Raw genomic sequence first — 19,355 nt, 5'->3', positions numbered from 1 at the left:
GCATATTTTTCCCTGAGAAAATTCAGTAAATACTCCACCCAAGTATCAGCCCCTAATATTTAGACGGAAGTTTAGTATATTTATATAGTTCTATTGAATATCACGAGCATTTTTTGTTGGTGTTGTATTCACATAAAAATAGCATAGCGATAAATCATAAATATTCCAAAATAACCGGATCATTTCCGTTGTTGGCCCATTTTTTTGCTCTTCCGCACTTCCGAATAAATTCATTGTGACAGGCTGGCTTAAACACTGTTCCCTATCGTAACTTCAGATATTTACGAGGTATAAGGAAAAAATCCTGCACAAATCCCCACAAGAGTTGAAATTTTAATCTCATCGAGACAGTGAAAATTCACGGTGAATTAGAGAAGATGTCTTGAAGGACACAATTTTCACTTCAATTCAACAGCCCCCCCAAAATGGAAAGAAACCTTCGATACCCTCTCGTCCATGGAAATGACGGAGGAATTTTCGATTTGTCTCTACCATTTCACCCGATTTTTCTCAACCCCTCTCCTTGCGCAGCATGGAGACTTTATCGAAAGCGGAAGCATTGCCCATAAAATGTATCGAAGGAGCGGTTTGTGATTTTGGTATGGATGACGACCATGAGGGTGAATTTTGGCCACAAATCCCATTTCACGAATGAACACAGCATAAGAAGATGTAATAGGAGATTTTAATCAAAATGACTCGGCAATGACCGGAAATTTGTAGCAGGAATCACTTTGAACCCAGAACGGAAATCGAGGAGGAGAATTAGGAATCACTAGGCAGAAACTATGAATTTTATTAACCCATTAATATGGGTCAGAAATCCATTGTTTTTTTTTACTCTTGTTTAAGCTGAGATTAGGGCTGCTCTCCTACCATCAAATCCATATAAAGGGAAAAATTAGTTATTCCGGTTTCCGATTCGACTTTGGAGTTGGTACCTTTGCATATCGTTAATGATACTTTTTTTATTTCCTGAACGTTCTTAACTTAATTTCACAGCAGAAGCAAGGGAAAAAAATTTGTTGTTATAAAACTTATGGGGAAGTGGGGTACCTTTGAATTGGGATACCCTTAAAATAGGATTTTTCCCGATTTTTAATTGGTAGGGGATAAAACCATGGTGTAATTTAGGTCCATAAACCAAACCTAAAATGTCCAACTTTAACAGTTTTCCAATGATTTCATTTTGAGATCTACACGAGATTTTATGGGCATTCTCGCCCATATGTAATTCAGGTGGTCTGACGATAGATAGGAAGTGAGGGGGAGAGCTGGGGAGACCCGTGAGACTCAGAGTTTGAGGCCTTGAAACACCAGGAATGATCATGTTAGTGTGACCTTGCGGCTGTTCTTTTTGTCTCTTCCACACTATGTGTTATGTGGCCACCCTGAGCACATCTTTTGCCATTATTCGTGTCCCTCCTGAATCCTCCACCCCACCCGCAACATTCCCTCCATCGTCATAGGGCTCACGTCCGGGGGAACTACGGAAATGTGCAATTTGATAGAGATCGGGTCAGGCAAACCGCCCAAAAATCCAAGAGACTAACTTAAAAACAAACTTGATTTTTAAAGGAATTCTAGGTAATTGGTCGCAATTTCAAAGCAAAATGGTCTTATGATAAAGTGAGAGGAGTGAGGTTGGAATCCATTATTGGTAGGATTAGACATTTGTCCCTGCTGAACCTGAAGGTTATATATACATTGTCAATTATGTTTCTCGCATGAAGTCTAACTTTGCATGAAAATTCGTAAATTTGACGCATTTCTTTCCAATTTTCGTAAGGGAATCTCATTTCTACTTGTTGACTGACATTATATCACATACTTTTAGATTTGTCTTTGTTCTCTAACAAGAAAAATCGTACCAAATTAAAAGTAAATCCAAGAAAGATTATTATTTACGAGTAGGGAAAGGTTTTGCAGCTTTGTAATGTTGCAGCTTCGTAAAAGTTGATTTTTTTCCAAGTTCCTAATGAATTTCGTCCGTGGACATATAATCTAAAAGCTAGTCCTACATCTCACATTTCCTGACAAACTTGGAAGCCTAGGTCTTTTTCCTGGGTCCAAGAGGCAAAAATAAAAAATGGGCCTAAAATCGTAATTCTGATGTCTAATATTTAATCACTGGTAATTCTAAGAATCACTGATGTTCAAAAAATGTTCTGTAAGACAGATTCGAGACGTTAGAGAAAAAACAAGGATTACAATAGGTGTGATTACTACTTTATGATTTGTGTTGTGATGAAACTAGACTGCTTATGGTAGATGCGATTCTTTAATTGCCACTTCGATGTATTTTGTGTATTTCTCATTCAATTTTCCTTGTTTTAAAGTGTAACTTCCCAAATTTCACTTTAAATTGGTGACTGGTAATTTTTGAAAACAGTTACGTCCGAAATATGTTCTGTAAGACCAATTGGAGGTGTTAGAAAAAATCTGAGGATTTCATTAGGTGCGATTATCAGAGAATCCTAACCAAGCTCTTAACTGACTGTCAGAATGCAGGGAAAAAAATGGTTTTCCGAGTGTCAAAAAACATGTGTTAGAAAAATAGCTTAAAATTGATTTTTATTGCATGATACCTCCTACAAATGGTGAAAACAAGTAAATGAAAGTTCCATCTAAGTAGTGATGCCCAAATTTTTGTGTCCAGTGCAATGTTTTCGAGGAAAATGAGGCCTACAGAGGTGGGAAAAGTGGTACGAAGCTGAGATAACTAAGGCACCTTCGTAAAAAATGCCGCTACATTTTCATTTTCCTATAGAGGAAAATCCAAGGACTTCTAGGAATTTTGTGAGGCAGAATTATGAACCCAATAAGTAGGAGATTTTTTTGATATAGCGATATAATTGATTCGGTGCATGTGACATTCAGTAAAAATCTTAAATCTTGGACTCCTTTTCTAGTATGAACCTGCAAAACCATCCCTTACTGTATTGTAAAAAACACAAATTTAAGTAAATCGGTTGAAAAATAGACACTCTAAAGTGATTGAACTTTCACTTTCGGAAATTAGATATCGAAATGGTTTTCGAACATGGGTGTTGGTTATGAACTACCTGTTCAGAATTAATCTGTGTTAAATAAATCGTCCTGTTATACTTCCTAGGGAATATTCAAACCAGATACCTGTTTGTAAAAATACAGAATTAATAAATCCGGAAAAAAGGATCCAGTTTCCTGATATCATTTCTTAATTCAATAGATAATAAAATACACTTTCATTTACACAACTTTTTAAATTAAATAATAAAAACATGATTTTTGGAGGGGAAGGATGTTGACGTATAGGGGGTCGTCGAAGACCGGAAATCGATATCTCTTACCGTTTGGCCTCTCTAGCCGTGTCACAAGTTAAAAAAGATGGATTAAATATAATGAATAACTGCTCTCTTCTTTGAGCAGTAAAACATTACAATCATTTTTATGAACTGTAGCATTAAAGATTGCTCAAACTTAAATCTTTATTGCGGTTTCTATCAATTTAAAATTGAGGTTTGCACTTCCTTTCTATGTTTTTTTTCCTTCAATCAATTTTGAAAAGTTTAACGCTATACAAGAAACAGTTTATCCGGAACTTTTGAGAGCTTTTTCCATTACCCCTATTGCGAAGTTTATTAAGAAAATCTTACGAGTTGCCAAAAGGTTTACCGCAATATCTGATTTCAGATCAAATAGAGTGGTGGGTAGAAAATTTTCTCACAATACAGATGAGAAATTCTTTCTAGTGTACGGGATGAGGTAAGAAAATGAAAATTGAGGGACTTGAATATCACATTCTCATCCCCAACGAATGGATGTAATGTATTTGGTGAGCCTCACATTTGCATGGGAGTGAAAATGGGAAATGGTGCAGAATGGCGAGGTGGAACTCGAAAGTTTATCAAGAAATTGAATTATATTCTATCCGGTTGGAGGAAATTTTCTGTGGTATGTGAAAATGTCCAGATGGGTGGTTGTGGAAAATTTCAGTTATTTACACAAGGACCAAAGTACGACGTGATAGGGCAGAAAATTTCACCCTCAAATGTTACATACTTGGGCTCAAGGTATATGTTAAAAAGCTTGTGCCCAAGGATACTTTCTACGATTTGTGATCCGAATATACAAGTAAAATTATGTAAGTTGACAGGCTGGGAAGAGTCGTTAAATCTAATTATATAATTTGCATACAGGGATAGAGGACTTTGACTTTCAGAGGTGCAGAGAGAATTTTCTCATTTATATCCCACCCTGGAGGATATCAGAGTTAAGTAAAGGGACTTGAAAAGTGTTTGTCTCAGAGACACAAGACAGACAGTTCGCATCCTACAAAACTTTCTCTTTATCAAGGATTGTGTGTACGTGTGAATTTTTATAGAAAACAATTACTACGGGGCCAGATTGAACGGTGAGATACCTATTTTTTAACACCTAAAGTGAAGTTAAGAATGAATAGGGACGATGTAATCATACGTTACTGATAATTCATCAAAATTAGTTCATTATGACTCCGGCACACTTTTTAGATCAGGAAAATTTCATAAAATGAAAATTCACATCCCTTCCTTTTCTTGAAAAACATTTTAACAAAATTTGATTCTTTTTAGTCTTCGTTATACGGTTATACACATAACCCCTTTAGAGATAATTTTTAAGAAAAATCAACTATTGAGAGGAGTTCAATTGCTTCTAAAGTCTCGTCATATCTATATATATTCCAAATCAAATAACAAAACGAGCATACCTTGTTAAGCACCTAGAGAAATTGTAATGAAATTTTCATGGAAAAACCCCTGAAAAAGCATACGTTTATCATTCTAGAAACGTATTATCATTCAAGTTCGCAATTTGATTTAATTCCCCCTTTTAGCAATTTCTCTCTTTCATTCGTTAAACGTAAAGAATAAGGAGTATATATCTTCTTGGCTTCGATTCATACATAGGGGAATGTGGGACATTTTCGAGCTTTTCTAATAGCTTAATACCTTTTTTGTTTTGAGAAATGAATAAGAACTTGGGATTCGATAATCTGAAAGTATGTATAGCAATATCTACAGTAGCACCCCGGTATAGGCCATCGCTCTATAGTCCACAATTTATCGACCGTTGATTTCCAAACACTGATTTTAAGTTAGGTTATGTTTTTTTAGTACGTGACATGCAATGTTGTCATAATTATTTTAATATTTTTGGCAAACTTAATTGAGTAGTTGTGATAATTGTGATCCATAATGAAGAGAGCGAGGACAAGTACCACAATCACAAAGAAAGTGGAAGCCGTCGAGCAATTTCAATACTAAAAGTCATTGATAATTTTAAAAAATGACAATGGACTACACTGCTGGCAATAATCATAGCTCCACTTTTTCATACTGGAAAAACTTTGAAAAAAAATTTTTTTTTGAAAAAAATCAAAAAATCATTTGAAGGTATTTTCATACCGATATAAAAAATTGCCATTTGAATTTCATACTGTTAGAACTGTGAGGACTGTAATAGAATCTTTATCAAAATGGCGATTTTTGGGTGGCAATAATTATAGCTCCACTCAATAAATTCGGCTCCAGGGTATTTATTTTCAATGAGTGAAGGTAAATATCTTTTAGTAATTTAATTAATAACTTTATTAAACTAATTAGAATCGTTTTTTATAAGTTTTTCATGAATTTTGCTGAAATTTTCTAAGGAAAATGTGTAATGAACAAAAATAAGGGATTATTTAAGGTCTTGAAATGGATGGAAATTGACAACCAAAAAACTTCCATAAAAATGACAAGATCCTATCACCTTTCATCCGAATTTGTCCATATAGCCGACATATATGTATTTTAAACCACTCCCAGGGCTAAAAATCTTCTTTTGTTAGAGGCAAAAGTGTGCAAATTTTCGTGTTACAGTCGGAAAAAACAAGTTTTCTACCGAAATTTGATGTTAAACAATGCTAACTGCTTAGTCTCATCATGTCCTGTTGATTTTGCCCCAAACCAGAATTCCAAGTGACTAAGGAGGTCTTCAGAATACTGAAATAAAAAAAATTATCAAAAAGAGGCTTATTGCAGTTTGATGAATAGAAGGTGTTTTACGTCATTTAAGTGGTTTAAAATTATTTTTTCAGACAGAAAACAAGTTAAGATAAGACCTATCAATTTTTTTATTTAAAAAAAAGAATTTGTACCACTTAAATTAGGTAAAACACCTTCTGTTCATCAAATTGCAATAAGCTTCTTTTTGATATTTTTTTATTTCAGTATTTTGAAGACCCCCTTAGTCACTTGGGATTCTGGTTTGGGGCATAATCAACAGGACACGATGAAACTAAGCAGTCAGCATTGTTTTACATCAAATTTCGGTAGAAAACTTGTTTTTTTCCGACTGTAACACGGAAATTTGCACACTTTTGCCTCTAACAAAAGAAGATTTTTAGCCCTGGGAGTGGTTTAAAATACATATATGTCGGCTATATGGACAAATTCGGATGAAAGGTGATAGGATCTTGTCATTTTTATGGAAGTTTTTTGGTTGTCAATTTCCATCCATTTCAAGACCTTAAATAATCCCTTATTTTTGTTCATTACACATTTTCCTTAGAAAATTTCAGCAAAATTCATGAAAAACTTATAAAAACGATTCTAATTAGTTTAATAAAGTTATTAATTAAATTACTAAAAGATATTTACCTTCACTCATTGAAAATAAATACCCTGGAGCCGAATTTATTGAGTGGAGCTATAATTATTGACACCCAAAAATCGCCATTTTGATAAAGATTCTATTACAGTCCTCACAGTTCTAACAGTATGAAATTCAAATGGCAATTTTTTATATCCGTATGAAAATACCTTCAAATGATTTTTTGATTTTTTTCAAAAAAAATTTTTTTTTCAAAGTTTTTCCAGTATGAAAAAGTGGAGCTATGATTATTGCCAGCAGTGTATACTTCGACCCAAGTGTCAAATCTGGAACCAAATATGTCCTACAGCGGGGCTCTACTGTTGTAGATATATTACCATCACAAAGTCTCTTGTCCTCCAAACGGCCCTAAACTTTACCAAAATGTATTTTGCCAATTCCTGGATCACGAATATATGGGTGGCATAAAAATTTTCCTGTCCTGAGAGGATAAACAACCGTGACGCAACCGGAGGGTTATCTTCCTATTTCCCATAAAAAAAATTTCCCGTTTGGCCGTCCATCTATGCGGCCGCGCTTTAGAGCTTAATAACTCCCAAATTGAGAGAGACATCGACTAAAGATTTTCGGAAAAGGTTATACATATACAAAAGTTATATGTACTATACGGTATTTTTTTTTAATTATTTCCATCCATACTTCATTTTTTGCTCATTATATATCATCTATTCGATTTTGTCGTTTTACTGTAGAAAATTGATTTTTTATCCTTGATCTTATCTTCTGTCCAAAGCAATCGATAAGATCAAGCCCTTTGTCAATACTATAGAGGATATTTTAGTCAATATTCTGTTATGCATCAAAATTTTAAATTCGAAATTTGATAAAAAATGACTGACAAGCATCACACAACTTCAGCTTCAAATCGAATTTTATAAAAGGAATCAGGTTAGAGCTATCGATTTTCTCTAATTATTTTTTCTAAAATTAATTTCGTTATATTATATTGTAGATCATAATTTTCTTTCTAGCAAACTATGTAGAGAAAAGCTTTCAAGCTTTGCACATGCTCTGCGTTTGAACACATCATGTGTATCCCCGGTTCTGTTAATAAATCTAACCTAATCTTTTTCAGGAAATATGTGACTTAAACTTTTAAAACATAACTATTAAAATATGCCATGGGTTAGGCTCATTAAAAGAATATGAGAAAAATATGAAATGTTCGAAGTCAGAGTGTGTGAAAAACCTGAAAGTCTACCCTTACACGGGTTTTAGACCTAAGGTTTAGTCACATGACCTTACTTCTCTAATTTCTTATCAGGCACAATTTTTGGGGAAATTTTGACTTAGAATCGGATTATTAAGGACAAATAATCTATTACATTCTGTAGAACCAATTTGCAATTTAGAATTTTGAGTTCTTTGGAAACTAAGTTTAACCTCATGCCTACAGACAGCTTTATTTATGTAATAATACCATTTTTGTCTTAATTTAAGCGTATAATAAATTTCGAATTCAGTTGAAATCAAAAAGTGGTATACACAACACAATTTCACTTTCCATGTAATAATTTTTTTTTGCAAAATTGGAGTAATAATAATTTTATCCTGAATTGCTTAGATAAGATATTGTCAACACTAAACCTACCAATTATTTTTTTACCTAGGGGAGATCGGGATAGAATTAGCCACCAAATGTAATTTTTCATTGCGTTTGATTTATACAAAAAAAAAATGTTTGTATATAGTGAGCGAAATTCAAATAGGGACGAACCTATATGTGGGTGGTGTGTAAGTCGGATCAACCTAATATTTGGCCTTTTTTTTTGCATAATATAGGCCTATCCAACAATACTTTTTATGGTAGTGACCCACGTGCACTCACGAACGCAAGTGCACGTGGGTCACTACCATAAAAAGTATTGTTGGATAGGCCTATATTATACAAAAAAATATTAGGTTGATCCGACTTACTGACCACCCACACCACCCACATATAGGTCCGTCCCTGTTTGAATTTCGCTCACTGTATGAGGCTGATAAATATTTCAATGAATAGAATATATTTATAATACATTTAGGTTTCCTCAATATTCCTTCGAAGGCAAACTATAAGATATCACTATCTAATAATGTGGCTAATTCTGCCTCGGTCTCCTCTACGTGTCATTTTTTTAAATAACACATATTTTTAAACGGTGCAATGTCACTATAAAACTTCATGAATTTCTCAAAATATATATATTTAATATATTTTTTTACAATTTAAATTTTAATGTTTTCCTCTTTTTCAAAAAAAAATTGTTAAGTTCACTATCAAAAACGGACGGTAAGTTTAGTGTTAATAAGACAGAAAGGAAATATTTTTCCAATTCTCCAGTAGTGTATAGAGGTATACGAAAATTGCGATCTTTTTATATGAAAGGGACAGATAATCCTAACCGGCTTATGTAGGTGAGATTCTTAACGTGAGCTAACTCGGAGTGCATGCAAATTCGATTTAGAGCTGAAGTTGGGAGACGCCATTCAGTTATCTTGAATCAAATTCGTGAAATTATACAAATTTTGTATTTAAACCAAAATATCAAGGATTTGGATGAACTGACAGAAAAGTGTTATATGGGTGAAATGTAGACCAGAATGTTCTCTATAATTTTCCCATAGAACATGATCTCATCGATTACTCAGAAGTCAAGATAAGCGAGGTTTTTTGTTTCTTAACTTGTTTTTTCATCCAGAGTGCCCCAAGTAGTCATTTGTTGAACTTCAACTATATCAAAGAATTGTTGTATTTTGCGGGACTTTCCATTTAAACCCCTATTTTAAGTGTCTTGGTGGAGTAGAGGCAGTCAAATTGGCATCTGAGTGATTTCAAAGCGTTATTATGGGAAAAATCAATTTTTTCACACTTAAACGACAAAATCGGAGCGATAGCGTAGTCTGAGTGGAAAATGATGTATGGACGAAATGTAGAGACAAATGTGCTCTACAATTATGTTGAAGTAATCATCAAAATCGGTTCAGCGACAGTCGAGATAATTGAGGTTATGTGATATTGAAATTGGTTTTTCGACTGTGGCGCCCCTGGTGTTGGTCCCACGAAGTTCAAATATTCTAGAAAGTTGTAGCATTTGGTGAGATCTTTCGTTTAAGCCCTTATTCATCAAAATCGGTCACATAGAACCGGAGATATGATTTTTTGAATTTCGTGAACTTTGACCCCTCATATCTCCGGTTCTATTGAAACCACAGCGCGCATACGCACCATTTTGGAAACGTCCTAGACTGGACTACAACATACTAAAATTTCATTAACTTGCACAATGCCATTTTTGAGAAAAGTGACTTTGAATTTCGGTGAATTTTGACGCTATCACAGCGCCACCTATGGTGACTTTTTGAACTTCCATCTGAAAGTGCTCATCGAGACGAAACCAAAAAGGTAAAATTTAGGTCGCTATGTTAATTAGAACCGGAGATAGAGGCCGGTCAATGTTCGAACTTTGACCCCTTATAGCTCGGGTCAGGGGTTATAGATCGACTTAAGGTTTTTTTTGTTTGATAGGTATAATCAACGGCTACAACATACTAAATTTTCAGCCCGATGCACAATGGAATTTTTGAGTTATTTAACTTTTAAGATTTAAAAATTTTCTTTTTAAAAACAGCGCCCCTAGAGGTGGTTTTATGAACTTGCGATGTTAGAAGGGGAAGTGGCATTTCACGAGAGCTTTCCAAAAAGCCCTCACTTTTTAAATTCTGACAATTAGAACCGGAGTTATGGCCATTTTAAGAAATTTTTTTTGGACCCTTATAGGTCGGGTCAGGGGGGTCGGGGGACCTTAAGTTTGGTATTGATGGAAAGCTCTAAGGCCCAGCTATAACATACTAAAATTTGAGTCCGCTGAATGCCATAGGGGCGGAGCTATTGAGAAAACAAAAAAAGGGGGGTCTTCAAAATGGCGGAAGGAGGGGTGGGGGGTGGGGGGTCTATGCACCAAGTTGCAATTTTCACCCGATATTTAACCTTTGCCGAAAACCGCAAGTCGATATCTTTTTTAGTTTAGGAGCTATTAAGCTCCAAAGAGCGGCCGGCCGGCCGGCCGGCCGGCCGGCCGGCCGGGAACGTAACTTAGCCACATATATATTCGGAATCAGGAAGTGGCAAAACACATTTTGGCCAAATTTGAGGTCGATCGGACGACATGAAATTTTGTTAGGATTATAGTAGGTGAGATTGTTAAGAATCTCACCTAATACACGACTTTTAATACTATCTTCCATATTTTGCTTCACTTGATTCCAACTTTGTCAAAGTCCTCATACTTTGGTATCTATAAAATGTTGTGCAAAGAAACGTGTTTGTTTACATGTCTCAGAGGAATATCGAATTCTTTCTGAATATTATAATGAGGTTGTTTTTTTTTTATTTTCCACCTACAAAAAAGTTCTTTCAGTGTCAATTTCTCCTTAGACATTTCGTGCATAGAATTTTTTTTGCAAAAATACTTCTGAAGAAAATCTAAAAAGATTTTTATAAAACTCCCTCGAGAAAAGAGAGTGACTCTTAGAAAGTTAAAAAAAATATTTCCTGTTTGTAAAACCAAAATAAGTTTATATTCCTGAACTATATAACTTTTCAATATTTTCACCAGATTATTTCAATCATTGGGAAAAGCTTCTAAATTTCCCTTTTGGGCATATGCCATTTGTATTTTCACAATAAATAGAAATGAATATGAAATGTGCAATTTCCCTCTCCCAGCAACTTTGTCTTATTGAAGAAGGATTTCTATTAAATTTAAATTTATCAACTGAAAATCTACCTGAGTTTTGTATGGTTCTTGGGCGATGGAATGCTTGCATAAGAACGCAATTTACACACCATCTTCATGTTTGTAGAAGCTTATTTAAAGTTTTCAGGGCATTTTCTTGTCTTTTGCCAACACACATCTTCACATGGATTGGAGGATGAGATGGTGGCTTAGAAAATATCTCGCATGAGCAGGAAAAATTGTGATAGAGTAGAGAAAAACTTTATGAACTGAACACGAGTCATGGTTTCATGAAAATTGCAATATCTCCCACCATAAGACTCGATGGAGAAAAACTGTCTATGTATGTTTATGTTGAATTTTCTTCTGGCTTAAGACAATACGAAACTCAATGTTCATATTTGTACCTTACGAAATTTGCATTTTCATATCTACCTGTACCTAGTTTGAAAATGTTATGTTAGGGTTGAATAATATATTTACAAAATTTTCTACACGATTGTACCAGAGAACTCTCTATTCTTCCTGGCTTGGCAAGGTTTTTCGCATTACTAAGAACAACTCAATGTTCTATTTGATGAAAGATAAACATATTTGATCCTTGAGTACAAAGAAACAAAATGTTTAAGGGAATCCCAAGAAAAACACTTCTTTAAGTTGGGAGGAAAGTTTAGATGAGTATTGAGTTGTTAACTATTAGATTAAGGTTTCAAGATGTAAAAGAAACAGAAGAAGAAAAAACCATTTCTTGGTTATGTATAGCTTTGTGATGAAGTTCGTTTGATATGGAGATATTTGAGTCAATCACAAAGACGTTTCCTTTTTAGAATCAGTTTCCTCCGGTACCATAGTCACTCGTTAGAAAAGAAATTAAAAGGGATATCTATCAATGCAATATTTTTAAGGGGCTCCGGTCAAAACACCGAAAATCGAAATTCCATAGAGTATGAACTCAGAATGTGTCGAAGTTGCAAAAAAACCAAAATCTCAAATGGGTTAAAAACCTGAAGTACCGAAATCGGATCTAAATGCTGAATGTTTCCAAACCTCGAAAAGCCGAATCCCGAATGGGTCTACTTTCCAGAAAAATCAATATCGTAAAAGGGTCGAAATTCTGAAAACGCAAAATCCAAAAGATCCAACCAATATTCCATGTGGGTCGAAAGTATGAGGAGCTAAAATTCGAAAAGAGTGGAAATCAAGAAGATTGAAAACCCCAAATAGGTCTATATCCCAAAGAGCAGAGATTCCGATGGGTTAAAATTCTAAAAGGACAAAATCTCAAATGTGTCATGATCCGGAAGAATCATGATCCCGAATGGATCTAAACTCTGAAAAGTCAAAACCCCGAATGGGTCGAAATACCGAAAAGCCAAGATCCCGAACGGGTCAATATTCTGAGAACGTAAAATCTCGAATGTGCCAAAATTCTGAAGAGAAAAAGCCCGAATGGGTTGAAATCCTAAAAAGCTAAAATCCCGAACGGATTGAAATTTTGAAAGACGAAATCTCAAATATGTCGAAATTCTGAACAATCGTATTTGTCGGAATCCCGTAGACCTCTATGAGTTGAAATCCTGAGAAGTCTAAGTACAGAATGGGTCAAAATCCTGAAGAGTCAAAATCCCAAATATGTCGAAATCTCATTTATTCGAATATCGAATGCGTCGAGAATATTCAAACTCTCTTTGAGATTTTGGATACAACATATCTATGAGAGTTGTCCATAAAATAAAAATGATGTAGAAAAATAATTTTCAATTTATACGGCGCATTCGGTCTATCCTAGAAATTGATCATCCCTGGAGAATAGCTCACAGGCTAGTCTAGCATCTTGGCTGATTTGTACACATCCAAGAGTCACAGAATGCCTTTCAAGTGCTATTTCATCTTTAAACTCGAGGAGTCGGGAACTTTAATTCCATATGATGCGTAACCCTGATTAAGTCAAACACGAAAAGCTCGCTTGAGTAAGAATAATTTTTACAAGTTTAGGACTAAAAACTATCTTTTTGATACTGGTAATTTATTCCAAAAAGCAATTTTTGACGAAAATTTTCCCCTATGTGTAAGGGCCTCGAAGTCATTTAGATGTGTGATACCCGTAATCAAAATAACACACAGTACTAAATTTGGATTAATAAGAGGCTTGAGTAATCGGGTCTGCACCATTTGCCTCGATTTATTAATGTTGTCTTTTTGAGCAGCGTGCCAATAACCAACAAGGCTCGTTAATATAAGCCTAGCTCTAAAGGTGTCTACACATTGAGAACAATTTTCGTCAAAAATTGCTTTTTTGAAGGAAATTGCCTGCAGTGCTGTAGGCAGAAACGTCAAAATTCTGTCAAAAATGCAATTTTTGACGAAAATTGCTCCCATGTGTAGAGGCCTTAAGTTAAAAATCAGAAGAGTGGAGTTTTTAGGACATTTTTGTGTTTTAACTTTGCGGCATTGTTCTAAAGGATGAAGACACAATTTTAGAATTTTGTAATATATGTCACATAAAATATACATATTAATAAAAGGGTGTTATTAAGAAACGAAAAAATTAGGGGCACGCTTTTTCTCTGATAAAATATTTTAAGGTGTGGTGATTGGTAGGTTATTCAGCCTTGCGCGTGTAATTCTATACCCCAGTTCTAATCTCATCCCCGTATTGATCCTTAAGTGTGTTTAGTCTCCTTCTCAAAATCGTTTTGTCAATACCTTGCATCAGAAAGAAGACTTAGCAGCCTTCCAGATGCTTCTCATACAATTCTTAAAGCTGTTTTTTATTCGTCTTTAACAGAACAGTCTTCTTACCTTTTTTCATATTTTCAACAGTTTGAGCATTAAAACACCAATTGAAATACTTATTTCACAAAATAAAAAGTTGATAACGCACTTATTTTGACAGTTTATCGAAATTCAATGCATTATTCGTCACCTCTATGGTCAAACTCGCGCGTAGTTTGTATTTGAAAATTTTAAATAAAAATATTAAGATAGCATACATGCTTTTAATTTTAATAAAATTATTCAGTAAGATAATTATTGAGAAAAAGCAAAATATTAATTAAATAGTTAATACTTAAAAAATACAAATAAATTGAGACAGCTAAGACTCACTATTTTTGTCAATTGTAATGATTTTTTTGTAGAATAGGCACCAGAAAACTAAGGATAACCGGTTCATTCCGTTACACAAGAAATATCTGATTCATGGATACTTTTTTTTTAATTTAATATATTTTCATAATTATCAACGAAATATTCTCCACATCCTAAACTATTACTGTATTGTATAAATCCCTTTTCACTACATTAATCCAAGTTTGAAAATCTCATAATTTTAATATTTTTAGTGAGCAGTCTTTTGAAGTGCTCGAACTCATACGAATAATACAAGATCATTGTACTGCTTTTAGAATTCGTATGCCCAATATAAAAACGTAATAACACATATTCAAGAACATAAAATTCCCCAACATTAAAGAAAACATTGATTTTTTCGCTGTTAAATAATTTCGAAATAATATTATATTAAACATTAATATACAATTCATAAACTCTCTTAAAACAACCCTAAAAATATTTTTAGTATTTTTTTTAAATTTTCTTATCTTATTTTGCTTTTAAGAAAAACTCTTCAAATAACTCCAAGTATTTGAGGATAATTATCTGTAACTATAATTATCTAATTAAATATTTTAATTTTTAAAACATTATTTATTGGACTTGGCAAACTGTATCATATACCGGTGTGAAACCGCCCCTCTCGTTCGTTTAAATCTGAATGCAATATTCTAAAATCTGTGGCTTGGAAAGATCTGCCGAGTTCTAGTAAGTTTAAGACTTTCGCAAAGTTGGAATGTTTTAGCATCTTTATTACAACGTCAAGGACACTCTATCTAATTAAGAATTCGTCAATATCTCTAGAAAGCGTGGCATACCTTTTCAATAATTTACTTAAGAAGAAAATAGTCAATTTAAGAAGACTGAGCTTTATTCACACCGAACAGACTGGGCTTTTCTACATGGTCATTGCTTTTTTACACGTTGAAAAGATATTTAAAGAAATTGCGGCACCAAGCCAATTTTTGCACCAATTTGATGTTTTTTTTCCATTCTCTGAGACAATATTATTTAAAAAGAAAATGATTTATTAGTAAAATTTGCCAAATTTAAACACCTCGAATCAAGAGCAAAAAGCAATTGACCGGTCAGTTGCTCTTTGCTCTTTTCTCAAGGTGCTTATAAATGGACAATTTTACTAATACGTCATTTTCTTTTTAAAGAATATTGTCTCCCAAGGCGTAAAAAATATCAAATTAGTTCAAAAATTGGTTTGGTGCCGCAATTTTTTGATTATCTTTTCCACGTGTAAAAAAGCAATGAAGGCGCAAAAAAGCAATTACCATGTAGAAAAACCCGGTCTGTTCGCTGTGATTCAGTCACTAGAGTTTTGGAACTTTTAACAATCTTTCGGAGGTTTCTAAATTGATTTTGTCGTGCGAAAAAAAGGAAAAAAAAACTTTTTAGTTTTTTGTTGTATGAATAAGACTGTTCCATGGGTTGAATGAAACCAGCATCTATACCTATTTAACCCTCTATCAGGTAAGACCGTCTCAGGACGGTCTTCACAAAAATCACATTTACTGCGATTATAAATTTTTTATTTATTTAAAAGTGCTATAGTGCCCTCGGTAATAGTCTTACTAACATCTTTTGAAAGTTTGAACTCATCTTGACTCTTCATGTATATTATCTCTAGTTTTGTGTGACAGATCAGAGAAAAGCAACAAAAAATATTTGTGCAAAAAAACTCATTTCCAATTTCAAGAAAAATGCTGATTTAAGGTCATCTGACTAAAATAAATTTATTTTTTAGTGAAAGATTTGTTGATTCTAATTTGTATATTTTATTTAAAAAACATTGAAAAAAACGAAAAATGTGAATTTAAGAAGGAAAAAGAGTTATATTTTCTCACCTAGCGCCTAAACTAAAAGAGATTGAAGAGTGGATGGCTTTTTCGACTTTATTGGATCATAATTATCCTAGAAAACATTAGTTTAGAACTTTTTTTCGTATATTAAAGAAAACACTGTTAGAGGGTTAACATAAGACCTCATTTTGCAAATATTGATACAGGAAAATTCATATGCTACTACTTCAGTTAAAGGGTATGTATCATCTATTCAGGAACACCCATATGATGGAATTTATTTACCATACTGACTGAATGGAAATTTCCTATTAGATAATAGACTTTGGAATTCCTCTTATAGCGTGACAACGCTTTGAAGTTTGCAAACAAATTAACAAACATTCAACATGTTTACAAAAGTTAAATAATGTGCATAGACTACCTATAATTTCACAATAGTGTGCACACAAATTATTTTATTTTGTAAACATGCTTCTGAAGTTGTAGGAATGAATCTTAAATTAAGAGTAGAACTACAATTTGCTTTTGAATAACCGCTCGAAAATCCGGTATTTTTATAAGATAAAAAGAATTGTGCGTTGGCCTTAAGATTTCAATTGTCTAATAATATTAATTTAAAAAAAAAATAAAACTGTACAAAATCTTTGCAAAAAGAAGCATTTGTCTTCTTAGCCCCATTATTTTTTTTTGAAAAGTGCGTTTAATTTCACTTTGAGAAGAATGAATCATCATAAAGGAATGATAAATTGTGAAGGTGATTTATGAAAGCTCCGCTACGCCGGAAAAGTCATCTCCTTTCGCTGGAATGTTCCCCATCCTCTTATCCGCAAAACTTGGAAATATTCCCAAAATATCTCTTAATTTTCATCCAACCTGTGGTGTGTTGTGTGTTTTAATTTGGAATGAAATGACTGTAAATGGGTGTTTTCATTTAATTCAGCAATCTTTTCTAAAATGTGTGCTTCCCCTTATTCCCTCTTTCCAGATATTTTGTGACAATGTGCAAGAAAGTGCGGTGATAAATTCTACATGACACAAATGATAAATACAAGTTGATAGTACGGAGTGGAAACAGCAGAGCCAAAACCACAACAGACGAAGGGAAAATCGAGGAGAATTCCTTCATCCGTCATTGGGAACCGTAGCCAAGAGACAACTCCACGCAAGATCCCAAAACTTGGAAATTATGCAGAGAAAAGCTCCGGGTGTTAAGCAACTTCTCACGATTTACGTGCAACTGTTGCAAATAATTGCCACAATTACATTTGGCTGCTCTGGATTTTGCTACGGTAAATTCTTAACTCACACTTTATTCTTTTAACACTCCCAAACATCCACCCCAAACGACCCCAAACCCCAAAAACTCTGTGTCAGCTTAAACAAACTTTGAACATTCCTCACGGTAAATAATTAGTTTACCTGTAATATCGCATGTCAAAGCCCATGATTAATGTTAAACTTCGCTCCTATTTCCATTTTAACTCTTTGCGTAATTTGTTTATCTGGGATATACGTAACATGAACAGGAAATTTTTCTTGTCTTGAGGATGCTGAAACAACTATAAATGAATTTAAATTGATGTTCAGTCTTCTGGTATGCATTTTGCAATAAATTTAACAACCGACGGATACTTTACCTTACATAGCTGATATTGTTTTGGTTTTACATTGAAATAATGGAAATTATATTACTACAATTGTTCAAAATAAACAAGCGCAGAATTCACACTAATAAAAGTAGGGGAAACTGGGGCACCACCAAACACGGGGTAGCACCAAACACTGCAATTTTTAATAGAATATTTGACTTCAGAGACCAAGACTTATAAAAAATTTATAGGCTTTATAGGGATACTGAGGCTTGAGATAGTCCAAGTATTTAGAAATAAAAATTAGTGTTTGGTGGTGCCCCAATCTCCCCTATATTTTTTTTTAAAATAAATTCTGATAAATTGATAAATGAAATATGATGCTTTTTTGAAAAAAATTAAGCACATTTTTTTTTCATGAAAAGGATGGAGTAAGGGCATAATTAAAAAAGATTTTATGCCAATTCCTATGTCAATTTATGAAGGGGGTTGTCCAATGTCCACCTGTTGAAGTTAGTATCTCTAGTGGCTTGCTCTATATATTTGTAACAGCATAGTATAATGCATGAACACTTTCATTCAAATTTTAGATTTAGGGCAGAATCACATTGACAGTAAAATGCTCACCGTCACCGTCAAAGCCCTCACCGTATTTCGTTGATTTACGCATTTTCATTGCAATTCTTACGCAAATTTTCTATTACGATATTACCTTGTCTCATACTCGGTGGCACTAGGTGAAAATAGTATAAGAAAATTGAATAAATAAAGCGAAAATGCGATAAACGGTGAGCAAAAAAAACTAGGATTTTTTTTGCTACAGTTTTTCGTACAGTTTTTTTGCTCACCGTTTATCGCATTTTCGTTTTATTTCTTCAATTTTCTTATATTATTTTCACCTAGTGCCACCGAGTATGAGATAATGTAACACGTTAATTGAGAATTTGAGTAAAAATTACAATGAAAATGCGTAAATCAACGAAATACGGTGAGGGCTTTGACGGTGACGGTGAGCATTTTACTGTCAATGTGATTCTGCCCTTATGGTATATTCACATGAGAGGACGAAATTTAACTATATCGACTTGTCAGAATATAAATCGAATAAGTCTATTTCTTGCAAAATTCGTTTTTTTTTCGCTTTTCGGATACTACTTGACACCCTCTACCTTCCCTATGAATAGTACACCAGAAAGTTAATAATTCCCAAAGTTATAGGGGTTTCAAATCTTAAAATCCTATAATCAGCATGTAGAACGTCAGCTTGAAATCGCTCTCCTGTAAAATTGGCCATTCGTGACTTACTGATTTTATATTCTGAGCCGTCGATATGCAGTTAAATCGATTACCAAAATCTTGTATAAAAGCTTTGGGAAAGGCGCCCAAGCTTCACACGATCCCAAGCTTCGTAATGACTAATTTTTTTAGAGTAAATGTGACTC

At 33.8% G+C, this 19,355-nt stretch overlaps 1 protein-coding gene across 1 annotated transcript in view; it reads left to right on the top strand.

Moving 5' to 3' along the window:
* The window catches only part of LOC129803927 (uncharacterized), a 153,091-nt gene that overhangs the window by 24,863 nt on the left and 108,873 nt on the right, over positions 1–19,355 (top strand). Inside the window, exon 2 of the mRNA XM_055850808.1 lies at positions 17,310–17,613. Coding sequence (XP_055706783.1) covers positions 17,511–17,613 — 103 coding nt within the window. The 5' untranslated portion in view covers positions 17,310–17,510. The remainder of the gene's footprint in view (positions 1–17,309; positions 17,614–19,355) is intronic.

This window comes from Phlebotomus papatasi, chromosome 2 (genome assembly GCF_024763615.1).
Source record: "Phlebotomus papatasi isolate M1 chromosome 2, Ppap_2.1, whole genome shotgun sequence".
In the NCBI taxonomy this organism is placed as follows: domain Eukaryota; kingdom Metazoa; phylum Arthropoda; class Insecta; order Diptera; family Psychodidae; genus Phlebotomus; species Phlebotomus papatasi.
This window is presented reverse-complemented; position numbering and strand designations above follow the sequence as displayed.